Here is a 27465-nt window from a genome sequence, read left to right as displayed (position 1 = left end):
TGCACCCGCCAAGCCGTTGCGTTTCCCAGTGTTTCTTCAAGTGTTTTTGTTACACCGTCGGAAGCCGCTTCGGTAGTGAGGCGGGAAGAACGTGACTAAGGCGATTTTGATGTCTCAGTTGAAGGCAACTTCGTGTGTGGTTTCTGTTCATCTTTGTCTCATTGGGGGTTTGCATTCGAGAAGTGGAGGGTCCTTTTTGCGATGTGAAGTCTCGAAGTCTTGAAAATTTGAGACCCCGTCTCCGATTCCATTGGGTGGAAGGTATTTGTGAAAGAAGAAGAGTTGGGGACGAGCCTTTTGGTTGTTGTCTCATCACTTTGCTGTCGATCGTATTTCGTATTAATGCGGTGAGAAAGGGTGAGAGCGGACGTCATGAGTAGTGGAATGTTTGATGAGACGTTGCAGATGGGAGAGACGCTGGGGATAGGGTTAATGGTGGTGTGTCTCATGCTTTGCTTGAAGTTGTTGGGCGATGTCGCTGATGCAATCGTTCGCGATGTATCGATGACACGCGGAGGAGAAGTCTGGTGTTTCGTTCTTTCACACTCCCTACTCTCTGTCTTGTTCATAGGTTCTCGGTGCTGGACCAAGGTAAACAACATCACTACAAGCTCTACTAAAAATGGTTCAAGTTAAGTCTTGTTACTTCGTGAAAAGCCCAAACATGGTGTCATCCATAAGCGATGTATTGTCAGCCATCAACTCCTGCCAAAAGTCGGGCCAACCAGTGGTGTCAGCCACATCGAGTGTCTCAAAATTGTATGTCGAATCAGTTAAATATACTAGAAACTGTTAGCCATCTATATCGAGTAGCAATAACTTGCTAGGTGGAATAGACCAACTCACCCGCAGGCTGCTGATCGTTGGAGTTGCTTGACTCATCCAGACTGATATGTCGGGATACCTCCTTCATCTGCTGCATCAGAGACTTGAGCACCTTGAAAGGCTTCCGCAATCCTCGGCCAAACTTTCTTTGGTACTCGGACAAAATCATCCAGAAGAATTTGATGCATCTAATGTAATGTTCTTGATCTTGATGGGCATGCTGAAGGATGACCAACACAGCGCTATACGCAGCATAAAGCAGCCCGTAATGCGCGTGTCTGAGCGTGAAGTATGTGTTGTAGGCTTCCAACAGACGCCAAATCTTGAATGCGGCGTCGATGCACCTCCGACGTCCGTCATCTCCAGAGACAGGCTCGATGGAACAGTTGAAGTGGCCCCGGTTCAAGAACGCCTGCTCGAGCAAGATGACCAAGGTCCAGTATGAAACTCTAGAATTGGTTTGTTAATCAGATTTGAGCAACATCGAGAAGGAGAAAGATTCGACTCACTGCAGTGAAACTAGATTAGGCGGAGGAGTGTCGTCTTTGCCTGGCTCGAATAGGAGGTGAGTTGGTAGACTGTCCATCCATCGACTGAGGTTTTCCCTCATTTTAGACCGAAATTGTAATAGATCCGGCATCGGCGTCTGAGCACTCCTGACGGAATAAAAGTGTTGTATGATCTCTTCTGCTATTGCAGCAAGCTGCAGCATACCTTGGAAGCAGCTGATTGCATAGGCCGGACGTCCCTTGTAGCTTACTGTTGGGCTGATACTTGCACTACCAGGATTCCACTGCTCCATTTCCTCGTACGAATCAAGAAACTCTTTGGAGATGTTACCGTCCTTTAAGAGAAGGCCCGGAGGACGGCCCAAGTAGAGTGACTGGAACTTGTCGCTTGTGTAGGCGCCCCAGTAGATCCTCCGTCTCATCTCCATCTCTGTGACGGACACCCCGTTCTTTGACTCGGGATCAATACCGCTCGGGATGTCTAGGTGGTAGCCTAGATCAACCATCATTCTGTACGCCATGCCACAGTACACCCACCCGGCGCTCTGTTTGCCGTACGGAACTAGACAAACCCCACACACGACGAGTGCCACCACAGTAGGCATAGTCGGATTGTCGATATGTTGAGGGAGCAGCTCCTTGAAGCGATCGTAGAAGCCCATGCCGGTTGTCGAAGGATCTTCGGGACATGTGCGTACAATACTGAGATCAGTAAATAGACTGCTCTGTAGGAAGATCGCATTCAGCAGCAGTTTGTTGACATAGGGCCCATTTTTGAAGATGCTATCCATGATTGCAGGACGATATGTCCAGAGATATGTGTAGTGTAATCGGTTCCAGTGTAGATTCAGTAAATGCATCGCAATATCCGCAGAGACGCCATCAAAGTCTGCGTTGGCTAAGACGCTAGGCGTGGAGTAGAAGACGAGTTCTCTTTGATACGACGTGGCAGCTTGTGCTATGAGTCGATCCTGGGCGACTCTCTTCAGAAAGGCATTGGTCTCGTCTTTGCTTGATGTCGAACTCTTCCAGAAATGACCGCTGGCGTTATCATGAAGGAGACTGGTGGCACCATACACGGTTGTGTCGCCCTCAATGGAAGGGCGCTCATGTAGCTGAGGCATGAGAGGGTCGGCGTCTGTTTGATGCCGGCTAGGCGGGGACCTCGAAGAACATGCATACTCGAGCTGTGCAGGAACAGAAGAAGTGGGCGAGTTTTGGGGTCTGCCAGGAGCAAACATGCGACTGTTTTCTAGTGACTCATTACCAGTCGAAGGACTACCCAAGTCAGTCAGATTTGGAACAATGAAGGGATTCATGTTTCTAACCTTCTCTCAGAAACTCGCTGCTTCAGCTGTTCAATCTGGTTTTGAAGTGATTGGATCTCTGACGCCTTTGACCGGACGACAGCCTTTCGACCGTCTTCTGGGTACTCGCACCGATGACTTCTCATACGGCAGCCACTGCATTCAGGGCGTTGGCCATCACATTTTACCTATAAAATTGTGATTATTTGATGGCAAGGAGAATTTATCGCTCGCCTTTTACGATGTTGCCAACGTACTTTCCTCGACCGGCAGACTTTGCAAGTCCTACAGACGACGCGCTGCTGAGCGATCTTCGCCGGCATCGTTGTGAACCATCGATTCGGGCTGTTGAAGAATGAAATCCGGCCGATTTAGTCATTAACCAGGCCAGGGTCTGGGCGCAGCCAAGCCATTTATATGTAAGTACAAGCGCGTAAATCCAAGCCACATGTGGCGCTCGCACGAACCGGAGGCTTCTCGTCGTGGCCAACAACACTCCTTGCAACCATCTCACCAGGCTGTATTCAAGCTACACCTGCTCTGTCATCGACTATGAAGTCATCCATATTACCAATGACCTTCTGAGAGACATCTCGCTCCTACTGGTTCCTTCTAATCACGAATCTCAAGGTCACAAGTGGACTAGTTCTCACCCAAGTAAAACCATGCTGGAGGCAACAAACTTTGTCTGGGTGGTTGAGAGAGGTAGCGGAACCTGCGAGAGGGCTTCATATCCAACCCGACTGATGATATGGCACTGAATGTTCTGCCATCAAATAGTAGCTGACAGCCGCGAGCCTAGATGAATGGATGGTAATGTCTGGAGCAAAGGCCTAGGTTGTCATACGGAGTGTAGTGACTGAGTAGGCATGCTGTTGAGACGATGTATACAGAGAAAGATTCGTGACAAGACCTTTTTATGGCCCATATAGACATGATGTAGCCAGTGTTTGTGCCTCCATGTCGGCGCTTGAGGATGCTTAACTCGGAGCAAGACTGTTCCATATGATGTGAATCGACGGTACATTCTCTGTTTATAAGTTCATTTCATTGCGTAAAACCCCGCACTCATTTCGGCCTTTGCTTTTGTCTGTGTGATGCCTCGAGTCGAGACTCTTCGGACATCTCACATACCAATGTCCGTGTTCATTCATAGTGAGATTGGACTAGCGCAACCCATGAATGGTCCACTTTCGGACATCGATGTCCGAAGCGCCACCGGGTATTCCACGGGACTTTGCTCCACGGTTCCCCGTGGACTTTGAGGTGACAGAGTGGCATTGGTCTAGATAAGAGGAAGTGACTCTTCTCACTGATTTCCATTGGGTAATCACATACGTACAGTATGCTCCGATGCTTGCAATGCCAATTGTAAAACCATTTTAAGTCTGTAATACGTCTGAATGCTCCCCTATGTCTCAGGTAATTGTGGTATGTTCAATTTCGACGAGTTAAGGCTTGCGTAATTTGAAAGAAAACGAAACCTTTCCAGTAATGACGCCGGCTGTGTTTACGCGCTCAATGTGGTGGAACGCCTTCATAGCGTCACGGCTTTCCACAGAACCGATGCCAAGTTGTTCCAAGATCTCCATCACTGCTGCATATAAAATTTCCTCGTTTCCATCTTCAACCTTGACAGAGATTCCCAAACCCGAGTTGGCCCCCAGACGCCGCGTCTCTTGGGAGTCTCGGATGGCAACACCATAGCACCCATCGGCACCCAGCTTACCCACGAGAGTACCACCATGCTTGAGCATCAGTTCAGTACAGAATCTAGCATCCCCAGCAACCATTTCGGGGAACCGCCACATAGAATGGTAAATCCTAGCCAAATTCCTCGTCCTTGGGTCCGTCGCAGAACCCTGAGCGTCAGCGTCTGCAGCGTGAGCAAGGAGAGCATAAAGGTGACTGATGTCACGGAGAGGAAGGGCGGGAGCTGGCAGGTTGCATCCGTCGATGCCCCATTTGATCTCGTCAGCCTCCAGGCCAGTAAGCTCCTCAAAGGTATGTCTGACACGAATTTGGACTTCGTGATTGGACAAGTGATACTCCTCGTCTTGCCCCAGTGCTTTGGCCCCAGCTAGCATGCCGATATGCTTCGCAGAGCAATTGTTACAGAGAGCCCCAGGCGTAAACCCTTTCCTGATCCATTCGTTGTTGACGCTCTCGGACATTGACGGGTGACCTCCGCACCGCAAGTCTTGCTCTTTGGCCGCAATCTTGGCCAGCATCGTGACCCCGGACTGAACGTGACGCTCCTCGCTACTATGCGAAGAGCACATGAGAGCAATTTCCTTGTCGTCGAAACCGAATTGCTCAAATCTTTCAATCTCGAGAAGGGCGAGAATTTGAGCTGGTTTGGCTGCTGATCGGGCGAGTGTCAGGCGTGATGGGTCGCCCACGGCGTACAAGAGACTGCCATCAGCGTCTGTGACTGCAGCGTGAATTCGATGAGTATTTTCGGTGATTCCTCCTCGATCAGAAAAGACACAGTCTTCTAGAACTGCATGTTGAGACATCCTCATTGGACTTCAGCGCTGCCAGGGATAGTACGCGATGTAGAAGCTGACGAGAATGAGATAAAGTACAGAAAAGAAGTTGGTGGCATGATCTGTTCTGGTTGTGATTGGTAGGAGAAGGAGTCCGTATCGACGGCCAGCAAGTTTCATATCATTACTTCCACGATCAATGTGGTTCAGTCTTGTAAAGAACAAAATCTTCACTTGCACGTGTATCTTGCACAATCACCCATCATGAAGGGAAGTCCCGGTGGGGTGACTCACGTTTACCGTCGGACATATTGTCCGAGCCAGGGAGGGGCACTAGATGAGCCTTCAAACACGCCTTGACGTTTAGCCAGCTGTAATACTCCATTTGATTACGTTATGTCAATATAATCTAGTGAAGTATTACTGGAAGGGCCTGAATCATCTACCTATTCCCTGACAAATCTGTGAGGGCGTTCATGTCGTAGGTAGTGGCAGCTGCTTGTCCAAGCCAAGTGATATCAGCTTCTCCGCGGAGAGCATTCAATGGATGACCGAATCTGAACAACACATCCAATGGTATGACGGATATTACGTCTTGGTCAAGTCAATTTTGAGGACCTGGCCAATGTCAATGTGGCACCTTTCTCGGCGACTCTCGGACTCTGCAACCCAGGTGGCATCAGAGAAACTTTATTCAACTGCATGCCGGAGACAAGTGTGCGACTACTCAGCTTTCACTTGAAAACATACCACGCGCTTAATATGAGACTATCTAGTTTCATAATGAATATTTAATGGGTGAGGGAGCGCTCATGATGTCTCAAGCACTTCGACTGAGATAACACACCTTCAATACCTTTAAGCACTAGTATTATCCTACATCATGTTCATCCCATCACCACACGCGGAAACACGTATCAGCACCTTACAACAGCTGATTCGAGAGAACCCCCTCGGTGTTCTCACCACCGCCATTCCATCAGATGCCCATCCTCTCATCCTTGCTAGCCACATCCCCTTTGTCTTGGACGTCGAAGACGAGACGAGTGATGAGGACCTCGGCCGGTTGAGGGGCCACCTAGCCCGCCAAAATCCACAAAGCAAAGCAATGATCGAAGCTGTCCAATCTGCCGGTACTGAATCAACGACACTCGATCAGGAGGTTCTCGTGCTATTCACGGCCGCACCTCATCATTATGTCACACCCAAGTTCTACACCGAGACGAAGCCCACGACTGCCAAAGTTGTCCCCACTTGGAACTACGCCGCTGTCCAGGCTTACGGCCGAGCAACAATCTACTTTGACAGCAAGTCAGAAACTGCGTCTGCCTTCCTATCAAAGCAGATTGATGACTTGTCCAGGCACACTGAGACGTCTGTCATGGATTACACTGGAAAGGGAGATAGACCCGGCCCTTGGAAGGTTGCGGACGCCCCTGAGCGCTACATTGAATTGATGAAGAAGAACATCATTGGCATTGAGATCGCTATCGACCGCTTGGAGGGGAAATTCAAGATGAGTCAGGAAATGCGAAAGGGCGATAGAGAGGGAGTGATCCGTGGCTTCCAGAGCCTTGGCTCTGACGGTGGTCAAGCCATTGCTGCCTTGGTTCAGGAGCGAAGCGACATGAAGGAGCTGGCAAAGACAACGTGAGTGCCTTGCGAGGGAACAAATTGAAAAGACAGGTAGAGAATTGTGTCGTTGGAGAAGTCTTGCTGTTAGGGTCCGAATGTGCCAAATACTCGGAGATAGAAGCTAGATGTGCGCATCTAGAAGGATAGAGAAGCAGAAAGGTCTGAACATAATTCAAGGTATCTTCTTAAGTGCCTTAGTAAAGGGGATGGTTCGAAAAAGACATTTGCAATGATCTAGAGATGAAACAGGTGATGAGATTTGCTGTTGATTACGACTTGCTAGGCACGATATGCTGATGTAGGCTCGTCGTCCTGGATGTAGTATCATACACTGCCCTGCCTACCCTGCCTCACAACTTCTTTATCGTACAGGGATAAGTTCTGTTCTGGATAGAAATCAATCCAAACTTGAGATTGATTTACTTTCCATTTGCCAGCACAGAGTTCAGCCACTTTCCCACGGTCGACGCTTCGCTATGGTCCAAACCCTCCGCGCGGAGACGCTCTTCCCAGTCTGCGACCTCCCAGATCTGAGTGTTGATCATGGAATTCGAGAGCTTGGCCGATCCTTGACTAGAGAGACTAGAGGACGGTCCGGACAGAGAGAAGCTTTGGACGAGGCCGTGGCGGGCTTCAAATGTGAGGTTGAACTGGACGGGGTCAGCTGGCTGTGCTGGGTAGATTGGCTACATGTTTGAGCGTTGAAGGGGTCAAGCGGGATTGGATGGAACGAAACGACCAAAGACTAGAGATGAAGATGTTTACTCACGTTGCCCGGGAGCTGAGGACGTTCCCGCGTGTCTTCTTCAGAGGGGTGTGTAGAGAAGGTGAATAGAGGGGTCTGGCCATACGTCCATTCCCGAGACTGTGTATATCCGTTAGTTTCTGACCCTGGCTATCGCCGACCGAGGAGAGAAGAAATGAAAGCTTACCCGTAATTCCTTGAGTCCCTTCTTTACCTTATCCTCTCCGAGCGCATCCTTCTCGCCCAGTTCTGCCCGGACAGTGAAGTCACCGTACATTTTTCCAAATTCGCTAATCACGGCATCCTCGAACGTCGATGTGTCGGTGATGCCCACGTTGCGGATACGTGAGCGCACACTCTCGACGCCGCGGGCCTTGATGAAGGGTTCCGCGGGAGACTGCAGGAAGCTGCCAATGCGCGGCAGGTTCGGGGACGAGAGGAGACACGTTCCGTGGTGCAGGGAGCGGAGACGGGTGAGCTTGTACGCCGAGCCGGAGATCTTGAACGTGTTTTCCGCGTTCACCTTTGGCTTGCTGCACGATGCCGCTTCTACGGAGGCGGTGGTATCCGGTGCTTTGTCGGAGGTTCCTGAAGAGGAAGGCGAAGGGGGAAGAGTCATGACAATGTCATGGCGGCAGTTGACGGCGGCGCCCTCGACGCTGAGGGAGCGGAGGGCGCGGACGACCATCTCTGCATGGGTGTCGCGGTCAAAGTTTGCAGGCGGGCAGATGACGGAGTAGTTTACATTGCCCTCATCGTGGAAGACCGTTCCGCCTCCGCTGCGGCGGCGGACGAGGTCGATGGCATCCGACGGGGGTAGAGACTTAAGGAGGGGAAGGTTGACCTCGAGCCACGGGTTCTGGTTGCGGCCGATGACGATGCTGGGGCGGTTTGTGTACAGGAAGAGGACGGTCGAGTCAGATGGGGTCATTTGAAGGAGGTGGTGCTCGATGGAGAGGTTCACGTAGGGGTCGCGAGAGTTTGAGGTGTAGACTTGGGTCTTTGAGGTTGGTGAGGCGGCGAGGGCAGAGAAGAATCGGGTTTGGCGGGAGGTTTGGTGTATTGATGGTCTGATGCGGAACAAAGTTCCTTGAATGCTACGTAGTGGCAGCATTGTGATGATCTGTGGGAGATATTGGATGAGACGGGATTGATGGTACTTTCAGATTAACATTTTCATGAGCCCCTGTGAAAAGTCTCGTGAGTTTCGACTGTGATCCGAAGATTAAAAGAGTGTATGAGGATAGATTGAGAGCAAAGAAATGAGTCTAAGTCAGTTTGATGAGTTTACGAGTAAGAGAGGTCGCGTTAAGGATGTATTCACTGCCGTCTGATGGCGGAACGAATGAGTGAGCAACGCGGTGAGATGAGGTTCTCAAGTAAGTTGCATCTAACAGAGTCCATTTTCTCACTAGGCCACCCACCCCTGTATGGGCAAGACCCACCCGATTAACGGGGCAATTCAACTACATCATAGAAAACCCCTCCACCCCGCAGACGGCCGATTTCTTTCTGTGGTTGACTCACCGAACATCGGCCCAGATAATTTTCCAAACTTACATACCGCTCTCCCCTCCTCTCGTTTCCCACACTCCAACTTTACCCCCTTTATAGCGGTAGCAAAAATGTCAACGTTCGGCAATTACTTCAAGGTCACGACGTGCGTCGCCTCTTCCGACCCAATTCCTCTTGTTCGTTTCTCGTGGCCAATTGTGGACTAACATAGGATGCCCCTCTGCGCAGCTACGGCGAGTCCCACGGCAAGTCCGTCGGCGTCATTGTCGATGGCGTCCCGCCCGGCATGGCTCTGACCGAGTCCGATATCCAGCCTCAGCTGAACCGCCGCCGCCCCGGCCAGAGCTCAATTACGACGCCCAGAAACGAGAAGGACCGTGTCGTCATTCAGAGCGGTACCGAGTTCGGTGTCACCCTTGGCACCCCGATTGGCATGCTCGTCCAGAACGAGGATCAGCGTCCCAAGGACTACGGCAACTCTACGATGGACATGTTCCCCCGCCCTTCCCATGCCGATTGGACCTACCTCGAGAAGTACGGCGTCAAGGCCTCCTCCGGCGGTGGTCGCTCCTCCGCCCGCGAGACAATTGCCCGCGTTGCCGCCGGGGCCCTCGCTGAGAAGTACCTCCGCGAAGCCTACGGTACCGAGATCACCGCCTTCACCACGAGCGTTGGCAACTGCCACCTCTTCCCCCCGACCCCCGAGCACCCGAGCCCCTCGACGAACCCCGCCTTTCTCTCGCTCCTCAACACCGTCGACCGCAAGACCGTCGACCAGTTCCTCCCTGTCCGCTGCCCGCACGAGGAGACCAACGAGAAGATGATTGACCTCATCAGCGACTATAAGGCGCGCGACGACAGCATTGGCGGAACCGTCACCTGCGTCATCCGCAACCCACCCTCGGCGCTCGGCGAGCCCTGCTTCGACAAGCTCGAGGCCTCGCTTGCACACGCTATGCTCAGCATCCCCGCCACAAAGGGCTTCGAGATCGGCTCCGGCTTTGGCGGCTGCGAAATTCCGGGCTCCCAGCACAACGACGCCTTCATCAAGGCGCCCGAGTCGGAGCTCCAGGCCGACGCCCAGCGCATGGGTATCCCCCGGTCCAAGTTGACCACCAAGACCAACTACTCTGGCGGTATCCAGGGCGGCATCTCCAACGGTGCGCCCATTTACTTCCGCATCGCCTTCAAGCCCCCCGCGACCATCGGCGTGGACCAGACGACGGCGACCTACGACGGTTCAGAGGAGGGCGTGCTGGCCGCCAAGGGCCGTCACGACCCTTGCGTTGTCCCCCGTGCCATCCCCATCGTTGAGGGTATGGCGGCGATCGTCCTCTTGGACGCGCTCATGGCGCAGCACGCAAGACAGATGACAAAGAGCCTGCTGCCTCCCATTAAGAGGGAGAATGGCAAGGCGTAAGTCGGTTGGAGACTGGGATGTGTTGTAAATAACGGGCATTAAAAGCAAATTCATGATGAGATTCCCCTTTTTCGGTTTGTCAGCGAATAGTCTTCTTTTTCTTTGCATTTTCCTGTACGACGTGAAGTGACACAAGTTGAATGAAGAAGTGACTCATCTCACAACTCTTCCGACGTCTGTTGCTGCTTCGCCGCCTTCACCAGATGGAACTCCTCCTGTCGGCCGTAGACCCATTGCCATCCCTCTTCCTCGCCAGCCCAGTATACGTCCTCCTCCAGGGCAAACCAAAGGGTCGTGTTCCTCGAAGGTACGTAATGCTCGACGAGAAGCTCTACGCTGAACCACATACTACGGATCGCAGCCAATTCGCCAGCCGCCGAGACGTACTCTTGCATGTTGGTCATTCCTATGCGAAGTCAGCGCCGCACCAGATTAACGGTCTTGTAATGGAAACATGTCGTCTTCTTACCGATAAGAGGACCAGCAGAATGTCCCCAGTCCCCAATTGGGTGTGAGTAGACCCGTCCCTCAATGCCCTCGGCGTGCATCTCTCCCAGCGACGCCTTGAGCATCTCGTTACCCGTCTTACCGACAGCAATGTTTCGCCTCACGATATCTTGAAGCTTGTTACCCTTCTTTAAGCCGTCCTCCAGATCTTGAGGCACATCAGTCTCGTCGGGCCGAAGCACGTATCCCAGATGCTGCGTGTCCGTGTTCAGCCCCATAGCCGTCAACCCAAAATCAACATGGAGCATGTCCCCATACTGAATGATCCTGCCTCCCGCATCTTCATCAGCAGTCGTCTCCAACCTCATAGTCCAAGGGAGCGCCTCATCGACGACGCTCACACTCGGCTGAAACCACGTCGAGAAGTTGTGCGCCAGGATCTCCTCCCGGAACCACCACTCCAGGTCCCCCGTCGTCGTCTTCCCCGGGACAACAACCGCCTCGCTGAATCCCTTGGCAATCATCGCCCAAGCCGTCTCCATGATCTCCCTGTACCGCGGCATCTTGGACGCGGGCTGGGCCGAGATGAACTCGACGGCGATCTCGGGCTTGACGACCATGCGCGAGGTCCACTCGCCGCCGAGCCCGGAGGCCATGGCCTGATACTCGCCCGCGTGCAGGCCGCTGGCGAAGGCGATTTCCGGGTGCGCGTTGACGGCGATGGTGGCTGGGTTCGCGGCTTCGAGCTGGGATTTGAGCGTCGCCCAGACGTCTGCGGTCCAGCCTATGATGCAGCCGGGTTGCTGTGGGAGGGTGGCGGTGGTGGTGCCGTCAGAGGAGTTGGTGGAGCCGAGGGGTTCAGCGAGGAAAAGGCAAGTTGTGCGGCGCCGAGCGGAGAAGGTTGATGCCGGTTTGAGGGACCAAAAGACTGTTTCTTCAGCGTACTCCCGTTGGCTTATCTATCGCTCGTGTCAATACCGCCGTCTTGTGAAATGAGGGGTGAGTGAGCGAGAGCGAACCAGCCAGGCGTCGACGCCGTGTTTCTTGAGGAGGGCGGGGATGCCCGCCTTGCGCTCGTCGGTCCAGGCATCCTGGATGCTGGCTTGCTCGCGGAGGGGCGGGAGAGAATTATATTTCGGCGTTGGATCGCTGGCCGCCCGTTGCCAGAATATTGCGGCGGCAGAGAGCAGTGATATGAGCCAGTGCATTGCGGATCTGCAAATACCTATATCGATCTCGCGGGCGGAGTGAGTTGAGGATGAGTGAGGTTGAAGGGAGGGGTGGTGAGGTTAAAGATAGGATGGAGGATTTGAGATCGGATGACGTCCCGGACGCCCCGTTTAAGGAATGTAGGTTTGAAGTTGAATTACTTGAGCGCAATGCAGTAGGTTGTCTAGTCCCGGAAAGGCAGCTCGATGATGGCAACCTTGGATCTCACGCTGCATGGATGCTGATCCCCGCCCTCGGTGAGTCTGTTCACCGAGATCGGGCATTACATCGCACGACAAAAGGTCGAGATTATCGTACATAAACGCCCGCACTGAATCAACTCGTCCCTGAGGTTCACGTGCGGGAGAGTTCATTTCATTGCTCAACGTGAACGGCGAAGTAGAAGTGCAAGATCGTGTGTTTTGATTGAGGCTTTTTGCTCCAAAGTTCTTGCGAAAGCCCAGGAAGTGAGGTGTGTTCTATCTAGTTCTATATAGAGGGGTATTGGTATTGTACATGGAAATTGCCAGTTGAAAATCATAAAGCTTCATAATGCTATCGTCCCTGAACTCGTGCATTAAAATTGTGAATGTGGCTGTAAATGCCTAGTGAAGTAAACATGAACAGGAGAAGTGAAGATTCGACGCCAAATTGAGACGCTCTATTGAAGTATGTGTCAGTCATTTGCACGAGAACGAAGGCTGACAATGCTAGACTTACGAAGTTATGCCCATGTTTGAGACTGATCAAGTCTGATGCGTCAACTTGTCTCCAAGATTTGACCGAGCTTAAGAAGATGTCTTGCAGTCGTAGTCGCAGTTTCCCAGTGGGTTAGAGACGTTCGGACATTGACATCTTGGTGTGTCCCAGCTATCGCAGTCGCTGACCCGTTCACACCACTCCAGCAACAGCTAAGCTGACGAGAGCGAAGATTGTGTATACCAAACCGTTCTGCGAGAGGTTGGATGCCCCAGAGTCATTGTCACTGGCTGTGGATTGAGGACCACCTCCAGTCTGCGTGGGTGACGGGCTCGGATCGTCGACATGGAGGGCATTCGTGCTGCCCGTCCAGGCGTTCCAGTTGGTCAAGCCGCCAGGGCATTCGTTTGCAATCTTGCGCCCATCGATCTTGGCGATCTCGGTCCCGTACTTGGTCATGGTGATGACGACGTCACCGGTGCCCAGGAAGGGAATGCTTCCGTGGTACACCCCCTTGCCGCCATCAGGGGTCGAGGTCCAGTTGCCCTTCTGCGCCCTGCCTCCGACGGAGACGGTGACCTCTGCTGCAGACGTTAGGAGGGCCGAGTAGAAGATCTTATCACGGACAACCTGGGCTGCCGTCAGGGTCTCTTGGTCGTGTGTGACTGCGTTGGCTATGGTACCGCCGTCCTTGCAAGAGAGGGCGGGCGAGCCGCGGTACCATGTCATAAGGGCTTCGTCCTTGATCGAAGGGGCCACGGCGGCTTTATAGCTGTCGATGAGGTAGGGGAGGAAGTGGCGCCAGCCGTCGTGGGGATGGTCGAGGGCGTAGTTGAAGGGGGCTTCGCCAACTTCGAAAGCCTCCATGGCGTTGGTGCGGACCGGACCGATGTGGTGTGATTCGCCGTAGTCGTTCCAGGAGATGATTTGAACGAAGCTATCGATTGTCAGTTACTCGAATGATAAGAGGGAGACAATAGTTCTTGCAAAATTGACTTACGCAGGCATCACATCCATCACCTGGTTCCAGCGATCGTACCAGAGGTCATCGCCGCGCCACACCCAGTTCTTGTTGTAGCCAGGGAGGTTGGTATAGAACCAGGGGGATACGGGCATCATGTAAGGCTTGCCCTTCAGGGCCCAAGCATACGCAGCGTCACTCTTGTCAGTCATGTCCTGGTCACCGACTGGCCACGCGTTCCAGCTGAACAGCCCATCAGCAACGCCGTTTCCTAGTGCCAATGCGTCCTCGGGCGACACGGAGGACCAGTCGGGGATGAAGAAGGCGCCTGTCTTGTTCTTGATTTCGATCCAATCCTCGGCGTTCTCTGTGCCCTCAAAGGTCGAGGCGAGGGGCTTGTCGGCATACTTGAAATACTCGTCGAGCTTGAAGTACTTCTCTGTCATGTCCAGAATAGTCTCCTTGGGCCAGGGCTTACCCCCGTGGTAGCCGCCGTTATAGTCAAAGGAGAAAAAGAGCTGGAATCCAACATTCTTGGCGGCGACGAAGGCAGTCTCGAGAGACGAGTTGGTGTTAGGGTCCGTCAGGCCCATGTTAAGGGCGAAAGCGTCGATGTGGGCATCCTTTGCGATCTTGAAGTCATCTTCGAACTCGCTGAGAGTGTAGTTCTTGGTGTTGATGAGCTGGCGAAGTATGTTAGCAGCTGAGACATCAGACGATGAAGTCAAGGACCTGGTAGGGATGCCAGCATCAGAGGTGAACATACCATGAAGTGGGCAAAGACGGACGCCGCTTGTACTTGTGTAACTGCGGCCAGGAGGCCGGTGAGACAGGTGGTGAACTTCATCGTCACGGCGAACAAGAGCTTGCGTGATACGCAGATCAAGTCGTCGATGTCAAGTGTGATCGACACGGAAATCAGAGTTTACAGATCTTGCAGGAGAGCCACAATTTCACATGAGAGAGACCAAAGGCCACGGCCGCTGCATTATGTATCGTGGCCTCCTTCACTTGAAGAGGGGGCCATGTCAAGTATGGCTCGCATATCTACCCATCATGTCGGTTTCTGCCTTGCGAACCGGCCAGGGCGACCACGGTACCGCCCCTCTGGCGCTGTACGCCGTTGTCCTTGATGACCCCCTGGCATGGCGACAACCTGACTCCATCGCGAGATAGGCAGGTAGGCCAACGGTAGGCGGTACATGCGGCTGGAACTACACGGCCTCAAACTCCCACCGTCAAACAGACAAGCAGGGGGGGGGCTGCTCGTCTCGGACAGGGTTACGAAGGGCGCTTGCCTGATAGGGCTACATGAGAAGAACAGGGGGTGAGTGCTTTGTGAGACGCCGTTGGATGTGTCTCTGGACAGATGGGCTGTGTAGATATCGGTCTCCAACGTCTAGAGTGGTTTCTCTGTCTGCTGTGCCATTTTGTGTCTCTTGGGCCTCTTGTGCCTGCTGTGCCGCTGGACGACGGCGCGAAAAGATGCAGCGAGCCAAGCCTGATGATTTGGATAAGGCCGCTTTTGCCGTGGGAAATTACCTCGCCCGGCTCTGCTTACTCTGCATCATGAGTGCGATCCGAATAGTTCTTGCTGGCGGTGAGGGATATAGCTTTCACGCGGCGTTTGATACGGGAACGTGAGTAAAAAGGTGGCTGTAAGAGCTCGTGTACGTTCGTGAAGTTGGCGCGATATGTCATCCAAAGTGAAGCCTATCGAAAGCTTCTGTTCCTTGCGTTGATCGGATACGAAGTCGGGAGAGATCGACGGCAAAACACGACCCGAGAAATATTCCTGGAGACTGAACGTGGTAGATCTGCTCAGCGGTACGGTGTTTCGGGACCCTCTGAGCCTCTTGTCCTCCTCCTCCAGAGACCCATCTTTCCAACTTGGCTTTTTGGTTGAACCCTGCCAGGTTGCTCGCCCGACATCTTAAGCTTGTTGAGCCCGCCCAGGGCCCTTCAAGACCAATCATCCGGAGACTGCCGCGCAGCCGGACGTCATGCCGGATCCTACACTAGCGGCTTTCCGCTCACCCATCGCGACACTCACGATCCCTGTCATCTGACGGCCTACACGTGCGGAATCGGCCGAGCGGCCCCTGTCCGTCACATCAAAACCGCTCGCCAACTGACTGAGTAGATAGCCTAGTAACGGTCTGCCTAACGCAACCTGCAGCTGTGCCTCTGTATTTAAGATTAAATAAGCAAATGCTACGGTTGTTTACAGGACAGGTTCCGCTATTACCCAGGTGATTCTAAAGAACCGTGCATTGTCGGATATCTCACGCCCAGGGTAAGGGACTGTATCGGCAGCAAGGGTTCCGTGATGGATACACGTATCTGCCCACTATTCTCAGGCAGCACCGGGCAATATTGATGTCTGTGAGTCTTTAAAAACCATGTTGTAGAGGAGGGGCCACCGTTGCTTAGCCATCTTTTGCAAAGCTTGGCTCTAGTCCACCTTCGTGTCGTCCGTGGCGCCTCGTAGTCGCAGCCAACCACACTGTTGAGACCCGATCGAAACATCCAAAGAGTAAGGGACGTGCATACTCGAGAGGGAACCAGCCTTGTGGGGGGCTTCCTTCGACGTTGAAAACGAGAAGATGTACGGATACCGGAGCCGGCAACGTCATCGGCGGTGGGCTAGTTGACCGTAAGTGTATCGGAATCCCGCCAAATCGCATACACGGAGGGCTGTTTAGTGGCTCTCGTGGCAGCTGTCAGGCTATTTCAGATCAGCAAAGACGGATAACCGGCGGTTTGGGTACGGTTTGCACCGGGCTGACGAGACCAAAAACCCCATCTGGGCGTCGCGCTGGTCTCAGACAACGTGCGTTATCGCCGGCCAATCGTCCGGACTCCCTCCGAGCTCCTTGCGACAGGGGTTTCGTGCTGGACAAGCCGCACTTCGCACTTTGAACCAACCACACAACAGACAGAGGGGGGGGCAGAAAATCACACCAACACTGACATGGATGGATTCTCATGTCGCTGGGCTGTCAGCAAGATATCCGACCGCCTCGGTTATTCATTACCCCGTGGGCAATCACAGACGCCAAGGCAAGAGGAGGAGGATGACTGACTGCATGAGTCCATGGGTACAAGACAGAATCGAGGGGGGGGAAGAGGCCAAAAGAGCAGAGCAAAGAGAAAAAAAGACCATGTTCCAACAGCATGATCGAGAACCTTAAGCCACCCTGTCCCCTGACCCCTGTCCGAATCCACTGTTCTAGACCCTTTGAAGTTGAGTTGCAGCGAGTTGCAGTGACTTCAGAGCCACCGATTTGGCCCGCTCTTTTGCGTCTCTAACCAGAAAGCGAAAGTCGTTCACCAGTCAATTCCCAGCCGCTCCTGTTGGTGTCTGTTAGAGCAAACGCGCAAAAAGGCGGAGTCTCGGCTTGTAGATCCGGATAACCTGTTTAGCCAGGCGAACCTCAACGGTCACGTTATCACCCCAACAGACATAGTTTTATCCATGATGCGCCTCATCTTTTGCAATTGAACACTTGTAGAGCCATGACTTCTGCGCTCTTTAACACCACTGTGGAAGTATCTGAAAGACTGTGTTTTAACGTAACTAGATTGAATTGCTAGCATTTCAACTGCATTGGATTATCCCATCACTGAGTCTAGGACGACATAGTAAAATGTTTGTAGTTTCCAGCTAGAGGCTTGGTCAACTGGGCCCTCAGCTCGACAGCCGAAAATGTCGGCAAATAATCAGCGTATTGTTTCTTCATCATCCAGTCATATTTCCTGGTCCATTGCCTCAATGCTCAAATTAGCTGTCTCTGAACTAGAAGTTGGTACCATCATAACCAGTTCCATCGCCGCGGCCACTTCCCGTACGGTTAGTGGTGACATCTGGCTGAGGAATCACCTCATCGGCGTATCGTGGAAGATCCGAAGGGTTGCTAGGAATGGTCACCTCATTCGTAACGACACTGACCAAAAGGTTGTTGAGATTGCTCCTGGCCTGGAGATCACCATTGGGCAAAGTGACACGCCAATGGAGGTTCTTCTGCAAGTAAGGGATGACATGCTGCGGTGCAAGACTATCGATCAGGCCGGCAACATATCGCTCGACGAGAGCGAGAGTGAGAGGGACCTGGCCGGTGATTCTCTGTCCTGAAGCACGGCCCTGTTGACAGTTTTTGCACGAGGTGTTCTCGTCTTGGCCGAAGGTGGCAAAGGCACCGACGTGAGAGTGGTTGGTCACATACAACAAGGGAACCGAGTCGTCGGGATTGCCCAGGAACACGTGGACAACGTAGTTGCCTCCGAGTTCAGCCTTTTCGGCCTTGATGTTGACAAGCCATTCGAGGTACTTGTTGTCGGTACCAATCAAGCTCTTCAGGTCACGACCCTCTGGAAGACTGAATACGTCTAGCTCATTGGCCTCTTGGAGTGGCTTTTGATCATCGGGTTCCGCAGCCAGCGAGAAGGTTGAGGCCGAGACTGGAGAGTTCTCGGCCTTCAAATGTGCCTTGGCACGACTCTTGAACTCCTCGGTGGAGGATTTGAAGTCTTCATCGCCACTTCTCAAAATGTTGGCAAATGAGGCGGTCTTTCCATACACACGATCCAGCTCGTTGAGGATGGACTCCTTAGTGGGAAACTTCCAGGACTGAGTCTCCGGGTAGACGTAGCCAAACTCAGTGGTGTATCTGACACCCTCGGACGTCCAGAAGACTTGATTGTCCTTCGTACCCAACTGGGCAAATGGAGCCAGCGGGGTTTTGATCGTCTCCGGGTCACCGGCTTTAACGATGAAGTTACCCCAACTCTCGCCCGCACGTTGGTCAGTCACATAGGTCGATGGATCATTGGGATTGTCGTGGCAAGCTTGCCAGATAGCGAACAGCCGGTCGACGTTGGTGTGATGGAGCCAGAAAATGGGGTCAAACGCGGCAATTGCTGGGTTGCCCATGTGCCCACTGCCTCCAGAGTAGGTGTGGATGGCATTATGAATATCTTCAATACTCCCCCATTCGGCAAAGTTGGGCTGACCTGGTTGCTTCGGAGGATTGAATCGATTGTGGGACGCAGATCCAAAGTCACGATACGACTGAAGGATGAAGATGACACGCTCCGTCAGGTTCTTCCCTCTTGAAGCCTGTTGAGGGTCTGTTCCAGAAAAGAACTGTGTCAGTCTCTGAATCATCCTGTTGTTGTTGGGCTGGTCAGGGTAGCGAATGGTGCCTCCGACCCTCGGGAACTAAGAGTGCCGATCAGCATTACGCATACATAGCGATGGTCTAAAGATAAAAGTACCTGATTAATGCTCGTATTCGTGCGCGACTCTCGGAATTTGTAGGTTGCCAGTGGGTTTGGGTCGATACGAGAATCCTTCTGGTTATTATGGGGACGCTTGACTTGGACCCTAGCTTGGGATGTAGCCTCTGCTGGGAAGACTCCAAGGTCAGGTCGAGCCCAGTCCCAGTATGGCATTCTGAAGTCTTTGGCCGCCTTCACATAGTCGCTTCGACGCTCATTGTCATCAAAGTCGTTGGCAACAGCGTTGACGTGCTTGTATAGCTCGGCCTGAGCCACGTTAGAAAGGGTCACTTTGACGGTGGGTGTTAGAGCTTACCTCGAATAGAGCGAGATATGGACGGTGCCAAGTAAGAAAGAGGATCGAGCTATGAGTGCAGAATCCGCCGAAATCATTGTCGACTCTGACCATCTTGTTGTTCCAGTCCCTGTCTGGCCATTTCTTGTACGGAAGCCCATGAATACCTGCTAAAGTCAGAACCTTACAATCCTCATTCCATACATTTTAGCCTCCAGTGCATTAATCTAATCGGACGGGACGTCACAGTGTATAAACAACGATATGGGTGCCATTAAGAGCGGAATTCTTTAGCTCATCTGGCCAAAAAGCAAGATGACTCCTCGTCGGGGTCGGGGAATACTTGTTAAGTGACAAGCAGATATCCTCGCCGCCAGACTATTGGGGGGTTGATGCATGTTGACGCAAATTAAAAACTTGTACTTGCCTGCAATCTCGAAGAAGGAGAGAGGCGCGCTCTCCGGTACCGAGTTTTGGAATCTCTCCAAGCCCAAGAGATACAAATTCCACTGATCAGGATGGTCCTTGATCATGTCGCGCACTTCCATGCGCACGGGAGGTTTGGCTTTGGGACGTCAGCTATGAATCACAGAGGCGGATTATACCAATTGTCATGAAAACATACCTGGATTGTCTGCCTTGATGCCGTGGACGAGCACGGGTCCTTGAGTTCCATCTGAAGACATCTTGAGAGTGAGTGAGTCTGATGATTGGTGATTTAGGTATGAAGTTGTCACAGATAACCCCGGAGAGGATGGCTAGTAGACACCAAAAACATGGATTATATATGTATAGCTGTTACTCCGGAAAAATCATGCATGTTTCTATGTACACAATATTGCGACACCTTTGCCAAGTTTCAGGCAGAACTGTTGCCTGTAAAATATCCTTCAGATTCGTAATGGTGGCGCATATCAACATAAGATATCTCTTCTTCGGGAAAGAAGCCGGAATGACAGAGTAAGCACGGGGCTCTCAGCCAGCCATGGCGTCTCAGCTGCTTTCGGTCTTGCGGCAATGGCCCAATGATAGATTTACTGGAATACTCACCGAGATTACGGGCAGATACGATAGGCTGCTTTCTAAAACATTGAAAAAGTATGTTTCTTAGCCTGCAGCTTACCTCGGGATCAGTTTTGGTGATGAATTGTTTGTCAAGTTCTTCCTGCTGATGTCTAGGCCAAGACTTATCAGCTTTGGGGGTGTAAGCAAAGGCTGCATATAGAAAGAGCAGGTGAGATGTCATCATCGGTGGCTTGAAACTTGAATTGACAGGAGTCAAAACATGACTTCGGCGATACCCCAGTTAATGTCCTCGTCACGCCAAAATTGAGGAACACGGTCATTCAGAAATGGATTTTGCGATCAAGCATGAGATATTCTCAATGCTGTTCTTGGAATCCGATTCTCTACTCGCATATTCGTAAACTTGTGTTGCGGAGTCATAACTCAGGACTTGATCGGCTCAAGTTTGCTATCATAGGCACATACACATGCATTGACAGGTTTCACTCATATAATACAAAGACAAATTTATTCAAAATTGAGAGTAACCTCATGAAACTAAGTAGATAGAAAGCTTCTGATCCTCTAAATCAGGCGAATGAAGGAAGAAAAAGACAATGCAGTCGCGACATCAAGAGAAAGAGCGAGTAGGTGAGACCGGTTATTTTCCAATGCAGCTGCCGGCATTGGGATCGGAACTATAAGACACTTGTTAAAGAGAGATCCTCTGGGGTCACTGTGAAGATTGGGAGTCGAGGACGAACTTACATGTATTGCCAATTCCAATAGGATGTTTTACCTCCCCTGTAGCAACCATAGGCCTCCTTCGACAGCCCAGACATGCACTCGGCTTGTCCTAAAACTCGTTTGCCGGTGTTCAAGTTCTATAATCGTATGTTAGAACACCTCAATTGAAATGAGAAGCACAATGCAAGAACAAGAATGCAAGACATCGCTGCGTATCCAAGTACCTTGATGGAAAAGTCCCACTTCAAGCCATCCGCCTCCTGCATGCAGTATGTCCGACTCTCCTCGCCAACGAAAGACTCTTTGGCTGAACCGGCTATAGCCATGCAGGCAAGAGCAAGACGGTCCGCGTTCAAGGCTAAAACCTTCTGCTTGAGCCATGTGCCATAGTGGCCGATCATGCCATTGGGGAAACAGTCGGCATTGACACCGGAGCTGGCAATCGCCATAGCGGTAAGGAAAGCAGTGGGCTTCATATTGATGAAAGTGAAGTTATTGAATCAAAAATGAGGGGGCTTTCTCGATGAGATGAGTGGATGAGAGACACATTTACAAAGAGAGGTGACATAGGTCAAGAACTTATATAGATACGAGTGCTCACTACGTGTACTCGGACTGATTCGAGATAAGTTACTCCTGGGGTAGTGCTATTCCAGCTATTCTTAGTTTTGGTGGGATGACTGCGTCATCCGAGAGCGACCATCTCAAGCACCAGACTAACTAGAACGTGCAGACGTTTGTCGCCTCGATCTCATGGTGCGTGCGGAGTTGGCCAAGGCTGATATCTGAAGTATGTTGTCGCATCCAAAGCAGAATATTTCTTTTGCTGCCTGATGTTCAATCAATCATGAAGCAAGATCAAGGAGATATCCTTGACGCTGGACCTCTCCTGGCTCCAAACATCTTTGCTATGATGATTGCCGATCTGGTGATAAGCTGGATTGACAAACACATGATTTCGAAGCCCACAGCAAACCAACCTCACCTAAATGAAGGCATAGTCTTGACTAAGCAAACAGCCAAGTATTGAATTTTCTTTGTTCACATGTTTCATGGCTTACACGAAAGAAACTGTCGTTCTGCCAGTGTTGTCTGCGAGATTTCCTCTCGACTGTTTGCCTCAGCTGCGTGATAGATTGCATTCCTGATTGTTTAGCACGATACCTAGTAAAGTCATATTTGCTCTTCACTACCTCCGGCTCATCTCGGCATACATATCACGAGATCGTAGGCCAGTTTGCACGCTCAAGCCAGCGCGTGGCTTGAGAGGTTGAGGGTTACTTCTTCGATTGCAAACTGTTTAAAGTAAACCTACCCGCCGTGCCACAAACTATTCCGGGACCAGGTCTTCGTTTTGATCCCTTCACTCGGAACTTCACTGGAAGATGAAGTTTGTGTCACTACATGTGTAACATGTCAATCTTCGGGGCAAGAAAATGAGATAACACATCAACACCAGTAGTTCCTGGATGCTTTCAACCCAAGACAACATAATGCATACACGGACAAACAACGCTGTTTGGGTGTTGACTCCATATCTCATGGCCATCGTGTGTCGTCCTGAGATGCTGTTTCCAGGTGTGTCAAATCCTGGTACGGGAAGAGAATCCGATTTTCGAGTCCAAAATAACTAGGTATTCAAGAATAGGCGTGCGAGGGCGCAGAACTGGAGACTGAACACACGAACTGGAAACTTGAGGAACCGGTGTCCCTTCGGTCTTACCTCAGCCAGCGGAAGCTTACCGACTGAAGCATCTCTTTCTAGGATGAGGTGATCAGAGCTACGACATCAGACGTGAAACCTCAACTATATAATGAAACCCAGTTCCCGCGAACCTTGAGGTAGTGTCACAACAGAACTGCAGCATCATTTACCTCTTTACCAACATTACCTGTATCACCCGATCTCTTCAGAGAGTACAACATGCAGTTCTTCAAGATCTTCATTTGCAATGTCTTGTGCCTCTCCCTGGCACTAGCGGGCGTCATTGTCGACGGTAGTACCCGGAGTATCACCAGTGATACCGAGGACCAGGAACTCAAGAGAACCGTCCCTGAGCCAGCCACTACCATCACAGACAGCGACGAAATGCTGATGCTCGACTCAATGAACGCTGGAAGGGCTACTTTCGAAAGATTGCTAGTCGAAACCGGAGAAAGGCAAGATGGCATCTCAAACTCGCGACGTGATGTTGAATCACAGTAAGTAAACCAAGTGTCTAAGAGAGGCTGTCAATAGCTCTAGTCGAACCTTGTTTGCGAAGTAAAAATACTAACTCGCTCTTTTCCTTGGGCTCGCTAGAACGACGGACGTCGAGATCCGTGAACTTGCCCTCAATCTCACCGAAAGGGCAGATCTTGTAGCCATAAGTGACTCATTTGCCTGCTGCGTGAGTAACTCCATTCTCTTGGCGTGTAAAAGGCGCCACATCAGCTATGGCACTTCTCATTGTAATCTGCTCGCCTCTGTTCTCGACAGAAGCTTTCCATGAATCATGACATGATGTTGCCTCTGACTAACACCGCAACTAACAGGTCACCTGCGTGTGGGCGTGTAAAGTCGCCATCGAGAGCATGCGCCTTACCCAAGCAAAACAGTTCCACAAGTGAGCCGAGTTCAACACATATCTACCTAGGATCACATATGAGAATATAGAGCTGACGCAGTTTTAGATGTTTCTGGTTGGAATGTTTTGCTGGATCACAGGCCTGTGCGAACCATCTGATGGATTGGGCCAAGTATGTTGGTGGCGGTATAGATGAATTCCCCACCGCCGCGCAGTTTGCACAGGCTTGGAAACAGGTTTGGCGTCCAATGTACGAGCCCCTCAACCAGAAGGCGATTGAAGAAGAATAGCACTTCGCACCAGTCACATTCTCAACAGGGCGTCAGTTTGCCTATGTGAGCTCTGTCATGTCACGATGCAGAAAACTGTTGAAGTGGCTCTTGCGGTAGTTGATGTCGCGGTGCGATAAGTAATAGGATTTGGCAGCACGGAGATCGTCAGCTTTCGGTGGTTTCGTTCATACGGGGTTCGGATTTGTCATAGTTTCGGCTCTTTGAGAAGAGTAATTAGTAGCAATTGATGCCAGTCTCAACTTGGCATATCTACCGGACTCGAGGGCCGCGATGGCAGTTGCTTCACATTGGATGTCCGATGATAGGTAACATACTTTGTTATAGAGATGATTCCATCAGTAAATCAAGCTATGTCTTTACATTATGTCAAGTTGCAGGACTTAGAGTGATGGTACGATACGGAGGCTCAAATCAAGATCCAAGACGGACTGGTTGCTTCTAGTATCAGACTTCCGAAGCCACCTAAGGCTACGAAAGAAATGGGACTTACATTGCCATTTAGATCTTTGCTCGTTCATCTACTGTACAAACAGTGAACCCGTACAAGTACCTTACGTTCGCGTAGTCCCACGTGGTGAAGTCAAATAACCCATGGATCGACGGTGGCGCAGTCCACGATCGAAAACACCAACGCTGTTGGGGCGAATCATATGGGCCGCCAAGTTGTGAGATCCGGGAGAAAAGGTCTTCGCAATAAGCGCATACTGTCTCCAGCGGGCCGGAACTTTCAATAAGTTCTCTTATCTTAGCACAACGTTCAGCTTACTGCCGCCAGTTCAAGAACATTGCCAGAACCCCACAGAGTTGTGCCTTGATTGCGGATCTAACGAGGCGAGGAGCTGGCCTCAACCAGGATATTAGGGTTGGCTGCTAGATCCCCAGGCGAGGAGCGATTACAATTATCTGCTAGAAATACGCCGTAGACAAGGGACTGATGCTCCCGAGACTGTCGACGTGCTCAAATCGGCGCCCCAGTCGTCGATGTCGTCAGCTGCCGCCGGGAGCGGACCGGCGGGTGGGCGGTAGGCGCACATGCGCGAGTCGCCAGCTGAGACTGTTGATGACGACGCTCGTCTTCTTCGCCGCGAGAGGAGAGAAACGTTGTGCTGACCTTTGGAATGCTCACTGCCCCGCGGGACCGCCGGTATCATGGTCGAGTTGACATTGTCAAAAAGGATTTGGTGTAAGCCTATCATCAAGGTTATTCCCTTATGCTGACGTGCCGATAAGCTTGACTTCTGAAGGGGGCGTTGCTAGGCTCATAGGAATGCAGGTTCACGGTTAGGGGCGATAAAAAACAAGGGCGTCGATCGGGTATAATATTGCTTGCTGGGCGACAGGACACTACCCAAGGGGGCCAAGAGAAACATCGGTAGACAGCAATTGGCGTCAAGGGCGGGACTGAAGAAAGTGAGGGAAATGTCTCGGGGTTTGTAAAGAATGGCGATGGACCACATGCGCGACTTTGTCGTGCGACGCGCACTTATACCGGGTTGTGGGCGGTAATCGTGAGCAATACTCATAAGGTGACGAAGCCTCGTTCGGTTGACCCATGTCGTTGCGTAATCACAGACATTGGGTATAGATTCCGTGAAGTTCATTGCCCTGGGCTGGTGAATCGTCACGCTTGCGTTTGTCGCAAGGGATGAACAGGACGTGGTGGACTCCGACTATTGCTATCACCACCATTACACTGGACCCCTGGCCGAAGCCACGCGAGAATAACAACCGCAGTTGTGTGGAGTCTATCCGCTGCTGTGGGATATACGTGTTTCGAAACATTTTCTGGGGAATGCTGGGAATATGTGTGGGTAACCTCGAAACAGAGTTCGGATGAGGAGAAAAGATCGACACTGACAGCGACCCATTTGCGCGGCGTCTTGGAATAATGTGCCCCGTCCGGCGAGGGGCATCCGAGGGGAACGGGTATCACGCAATCTGCGGCTCGATTAACGTTCGAGGAGTCAAGACTTGCGGCTCAAATTCGCATAGAACCTGTGCAGATCCTATTGACCTGGGAACTGGACTAAAAGACATTGATGAAGAAAGAAGCAATGCATAAGGCTAGGGATAAGCAATAAATGATCAGTTGCCCTCTCCTTCCAAGACTCAATTATGTAAAACATGGCTCGCGAATAAGTAAGTGAGGCGGGTCAGAGACATGTCGTCCAGGACTGATGAATATGTCTTGTCATTGCGGCTGTCTTGTCTCATTCAATGAGCGCCCCGTCTCAAGCATCGACAGCTGTCGAATTCGATAACACATCAATGCCCATCCATCAGCGATCGTGGAGTCATCAGGCAGTGTCTCGCGAAGTAAGGACGAATTAGTCTTAATTATTACACATGAATGTGAATATCATAACAGTGACAGACGAATGCCAGTCAGAGCTGGTCGTCATGTCTCCCATCAAACTGGTCATAAACATTTTCCCTTCGTAATAAATCGCTCCAAACCACCAGGCCCTTCAAGTGTCGTCCGCTTTCCAAGGCTCATACGTGCCGCAGGCGAAAGTGCGATCAAGGCTAGAAGCAGGGTCCCGAAGAGATCGAATGAATGAGTGATCAAGTCCATTGAATTCGTAATCGAGGAGATCTCTGCGAGATCCGAAGGTGACGGCGGCGGTGACCGTGCGTTCCTATACAAGCTCGACTGGGGCCTCCTCCCACAGCCTCGTGCCTTTTCCCTTCCTCAACATTGAGCCTCGAGAAACAGATGAATGACCTTTCTCATCCCCTCAAACTTTCCATCTCCACGTCGAGCGAGACGTTTACAAGTCTGTCACAAGTTAGCATCTTGAAAACTTTGGCTAGTTGGAGTACCTATATGGCAAGAACTCACCCTCGCAGTAGTCGACAGTGGTGGTGACAGTGACGGTAGGCTTGGGCGCAGTAGTGGTGACAGCGGTGATGCCCCAGCAAGAGCAGGCGGAGGAGTAGGCAGCAGAGTCACCGCATGAGGAGGCGTAGGCGGGGATGAGGGTGGGGAGAGCGGTGACCTGGCGGTTGGCGATCTCGCCGTTGCGGCGGAGACGAGCGGGAGCGGCAGTGACGGTAACAGTGACGGTGCTGGATGAAGAGAGTCAGTCTATAAGGAATCACCAAGGTATTATACTGATGGAGAGGTCGACATACGTAGGGGAGGGGGTGACGGTGGCCTGCATGAAGGAAGAGCAGTCGGCCTGGCGGGAGGTGATGGGGAGGAGTCCGTCACGGGTACCGGTGACCTGACGGTTGCAGTTGTTGCCGGCACAGGCGCGCTTCTCGACGACGGAGCCGAGAGCCAAGCTGACGAGGGAGAAGATGACGGCGGCCTTCATTTTGACGGTTGGAGGAGACGATCGACTGAGGTCCTAAGAGATGGATGGGAGTTGATTGGATGGATCTGGTAGGAAGTCGGTGGATGAGGGAAGGGGAAAGGAGGGAGGCAAAGGGAACGATTACATGGAGACGAAGGCACCGTGATATATATCCGTGAGATGCGGGATGGGACCTCGAGTGGTGTTGGGACTTAGTG

General features: G+C 51.7%; 12 protein-coding genes across 12 annotated transcripts; 3 read left to right on the top strand and 9 right to left on the bottom strand.

The window, feature by feature from the left end:
* Positions 1-642: 642 nt before the first annotated feature.
* On the bottom strand, positions 643-2575 carry CABS01_05543 (uncharacterized protein; the record flags this gene model as incomplete). The annotated part of the gene is made up of 3 exons (XM_060538911.1): positions 643-782; positions 847-1274; positions 1335-2575. The coding sequence occupies 3 exons, from the start codon at positions 2573-2575 to the stop codon at positions 643-645; spliced, it is 1809 nt and encodes a 602-aa protein (XP_060405173.1).
* A 1517-nt stretch (positions 2576-4092) lies between these two features.
* Positions 4093-5160, bottom strand: CABS01_05542 (uncharacterized protein; the record flags this gene model as incomplete). The annotated part of the gene is made up of 1 exon (XM_060538910.1): positions 4093-5160. The coding sequence occupies one exon, from the start codon at positions 5158-5160 to the stop codon at positions 4093-4095; it is 1068 nt and encodes a 355-aa protein (XP_060405172.1).
* Positions 5161-6013: 853 nt separating this feature from the next.
* On the top strand, positions 6014-6784 carry CABS01_05541 (transcriptional regulator; the record flags this gene model as incomplete). Its single annotated transcript, XM_060538909.1, has 1 exon — positions 6014-6784. The coding sequence occupies one exon, from the start codon at positions 6014-6016 to the stop codon at positions 6782-6784; it is 771 nt and encodes a 256-aa protein (XP_060405171.1).
* A 400-nt stretch (positions 6785-7184) lies between these two features.
* On the bottom strand, positions 7185-8624 carry CABS01_05540 (lipoyltransferase; the record flags this gene model as incomplete). The annotated part of the gene is made up of 3 exons (XM_060538908.1): positions 7185-7451; positions 7535-7630; positions 7698-8624. The coding sequence occupies 3 exons, from the start codon at positions 8622-8624 to the stop codon at positions 7185-7187; spliced, it is 1290 nt and encodes a 429-aa protein (XP_060405170.1).
* Positions 8625-9135: 511 nt separating this feature from the next.
* CABS01_05539 (chorismate synthase) lies at positions 9136-10445 on the top strand (the record flags this gene model as incomplete). Its single annotated transcript, XM_060538907.1, has 2 exons — positions 9136-9170; positions 9254-10445. The coding sequence occupies 2 exons, from the start codon at positions 9136-9138 to the stop codon at positions 10443-10445; spliced, it is 1227 nt and encodes a 408-aa protein (XP_060405169.1).
* Positions 10446-10603: 158 nt separating this feature from the next.
* CABS01_05538 (xaa-Pro aminopeptidase family enzyme) lies at positions 10604-12100 on the bottom strand (the record flags this gene model as incomplete). Its single annotated transcript, XM_060538906.1, has 3 exons — positions 10604-10851; positions 10915-11851; positions 11912-12100. 3 exons carry the CDS (start codon positions 12098-12100, stop codon positions 10604-10606), a joined length of 1374 nt encoding a protein of 457 aa, XP_060405168.1.
* An 892-nt stretch (positions 12101-12992) lies between these two features.
* On the bottom strand, positions 12993-14608 carry CABS01_05537 (glycosyl hydrolase family 71; the record flags this gene model as incomplete). The annotated part of the gene is made up of 3 exons (XM_060538905.1): positions 12993-13737; positions 13801-14444; positions 14528-14608. 3 exons carry the CDS (start codon positions 14606-14608, stop codon positions 12993-12995), a joined length of 1470 nt encoding a protein of 489 aa, XP_060405167.1.
* A 1891-nt stretch (positions 14609-16499) lies between these two features.
* On the bottom strand, positions 16500-16927 carry CABS01_05536 (uncharacterized protein; the record flags this gene model as incomplete). Its single annotated transcript, XM_060538904.1, has 2 exons — positions 16500-16746; positions 16848-16927. The coding sequence occupies 2 exons, from the start codon at positions 16925-16927 to the stop codon at positions 16500-16502; spliced, it is 327 nt and encodes a 108-aa protein (XP_060405166.1).
* A 633-nt stretch (positions 16928-17560) lies between these two features.
* On the bottom strand, positions 17561-20022 carry CABS01_05535 (uncharacterized protein; the record flags this gene model as incomplete). The annotated part of the gene is made up of 5 exons (XM_060538903.1): positions 17561-18982; positions 19039-19308; positions 19358-19503; positions 19680-19901; positions 19962-20022. 5 exons carry the CDS (start codon positions 20020-20022, stop codon positions 17561-17563), a joined length of 2121 nt encoding a protein of 706 aa, XP_060405165.1.
* A 980-nt stretch (positions 20023-21002) lies between these two features.
* CABS01_05534 (uncharacterized protein) lies at positions 21003-21564 on the bottom strand (the record flags this gene model as incomplete). The annotated part of the gene is made up of 3 exons (XM_060538902.1): positions 21003-21039; positions 21110-21225; positions 21313-21564. 3 exons carry the CDS (start codon positions 21562-21564, stop codon positions 21003-21005), a joined length of 405 nt encoding a protein of 134 aa, XP_060405164.1.
* A 1448-nt stretch (positions 21565-23012) lies between these two features.
* Positions 23013-23945, top strand: CABS01_05533 (uncharacterized protein; the record flags this gene model as incomplete). Its single annotated transcript, XM_060538901.1, has 4 exons — positions 23013-23290; positions 23391-23478; positions 23624-23694; positions 23762-23945. 4 exons carry the CDS (start codon positions 23013-23015, stop codon positions 23943-23945), a joined length of 621 nt encoding a protein of 206 aa, XP_060405163.1.
* Positions 23946-26719: 2774 nt separating this feature from the next.
* CABS01_05532 (uncharacterized protein) lies at positions 26720-27268 on the bottom strand (the record flags this gene model as incomplete). Its single annotated transcript, XM_060538900.1, has 3 exons — positions 26720-26727; positions 26791-27017; positions 27084-27268. The coding sequence occupies 3 exons, from the start codon at positions 27266-27268 to the stop codon at positions 26720-26722; spliced, it is 420 nt and encodes a 139-aa protein (XP_060405162.1).
* Between the last annotated feature and the right edge of the window lie 197 nt (positions 27269-27465).

This window comes from Colletotrichum abscissum (genome assembly GCF_030869225.1).
Source record: "Colletotrichum abscissum strain IMI 504890 chromosome Unknown Scaffold_11.1, whole genome shotgun sequence".
Classification (NCBI taxonomy): Eukaryota; Fungi; Ascomycota; class Sordariomycetes; order Glomerellales; family Glomerellaceae; genus Colletotrichum; species Colletotrichum abscissum.
The sequence above is the reverse complement of the archived record's forward strand: the minus strand, read 5'-3'. Positions and strand labels throughout refer to the sequence as shown.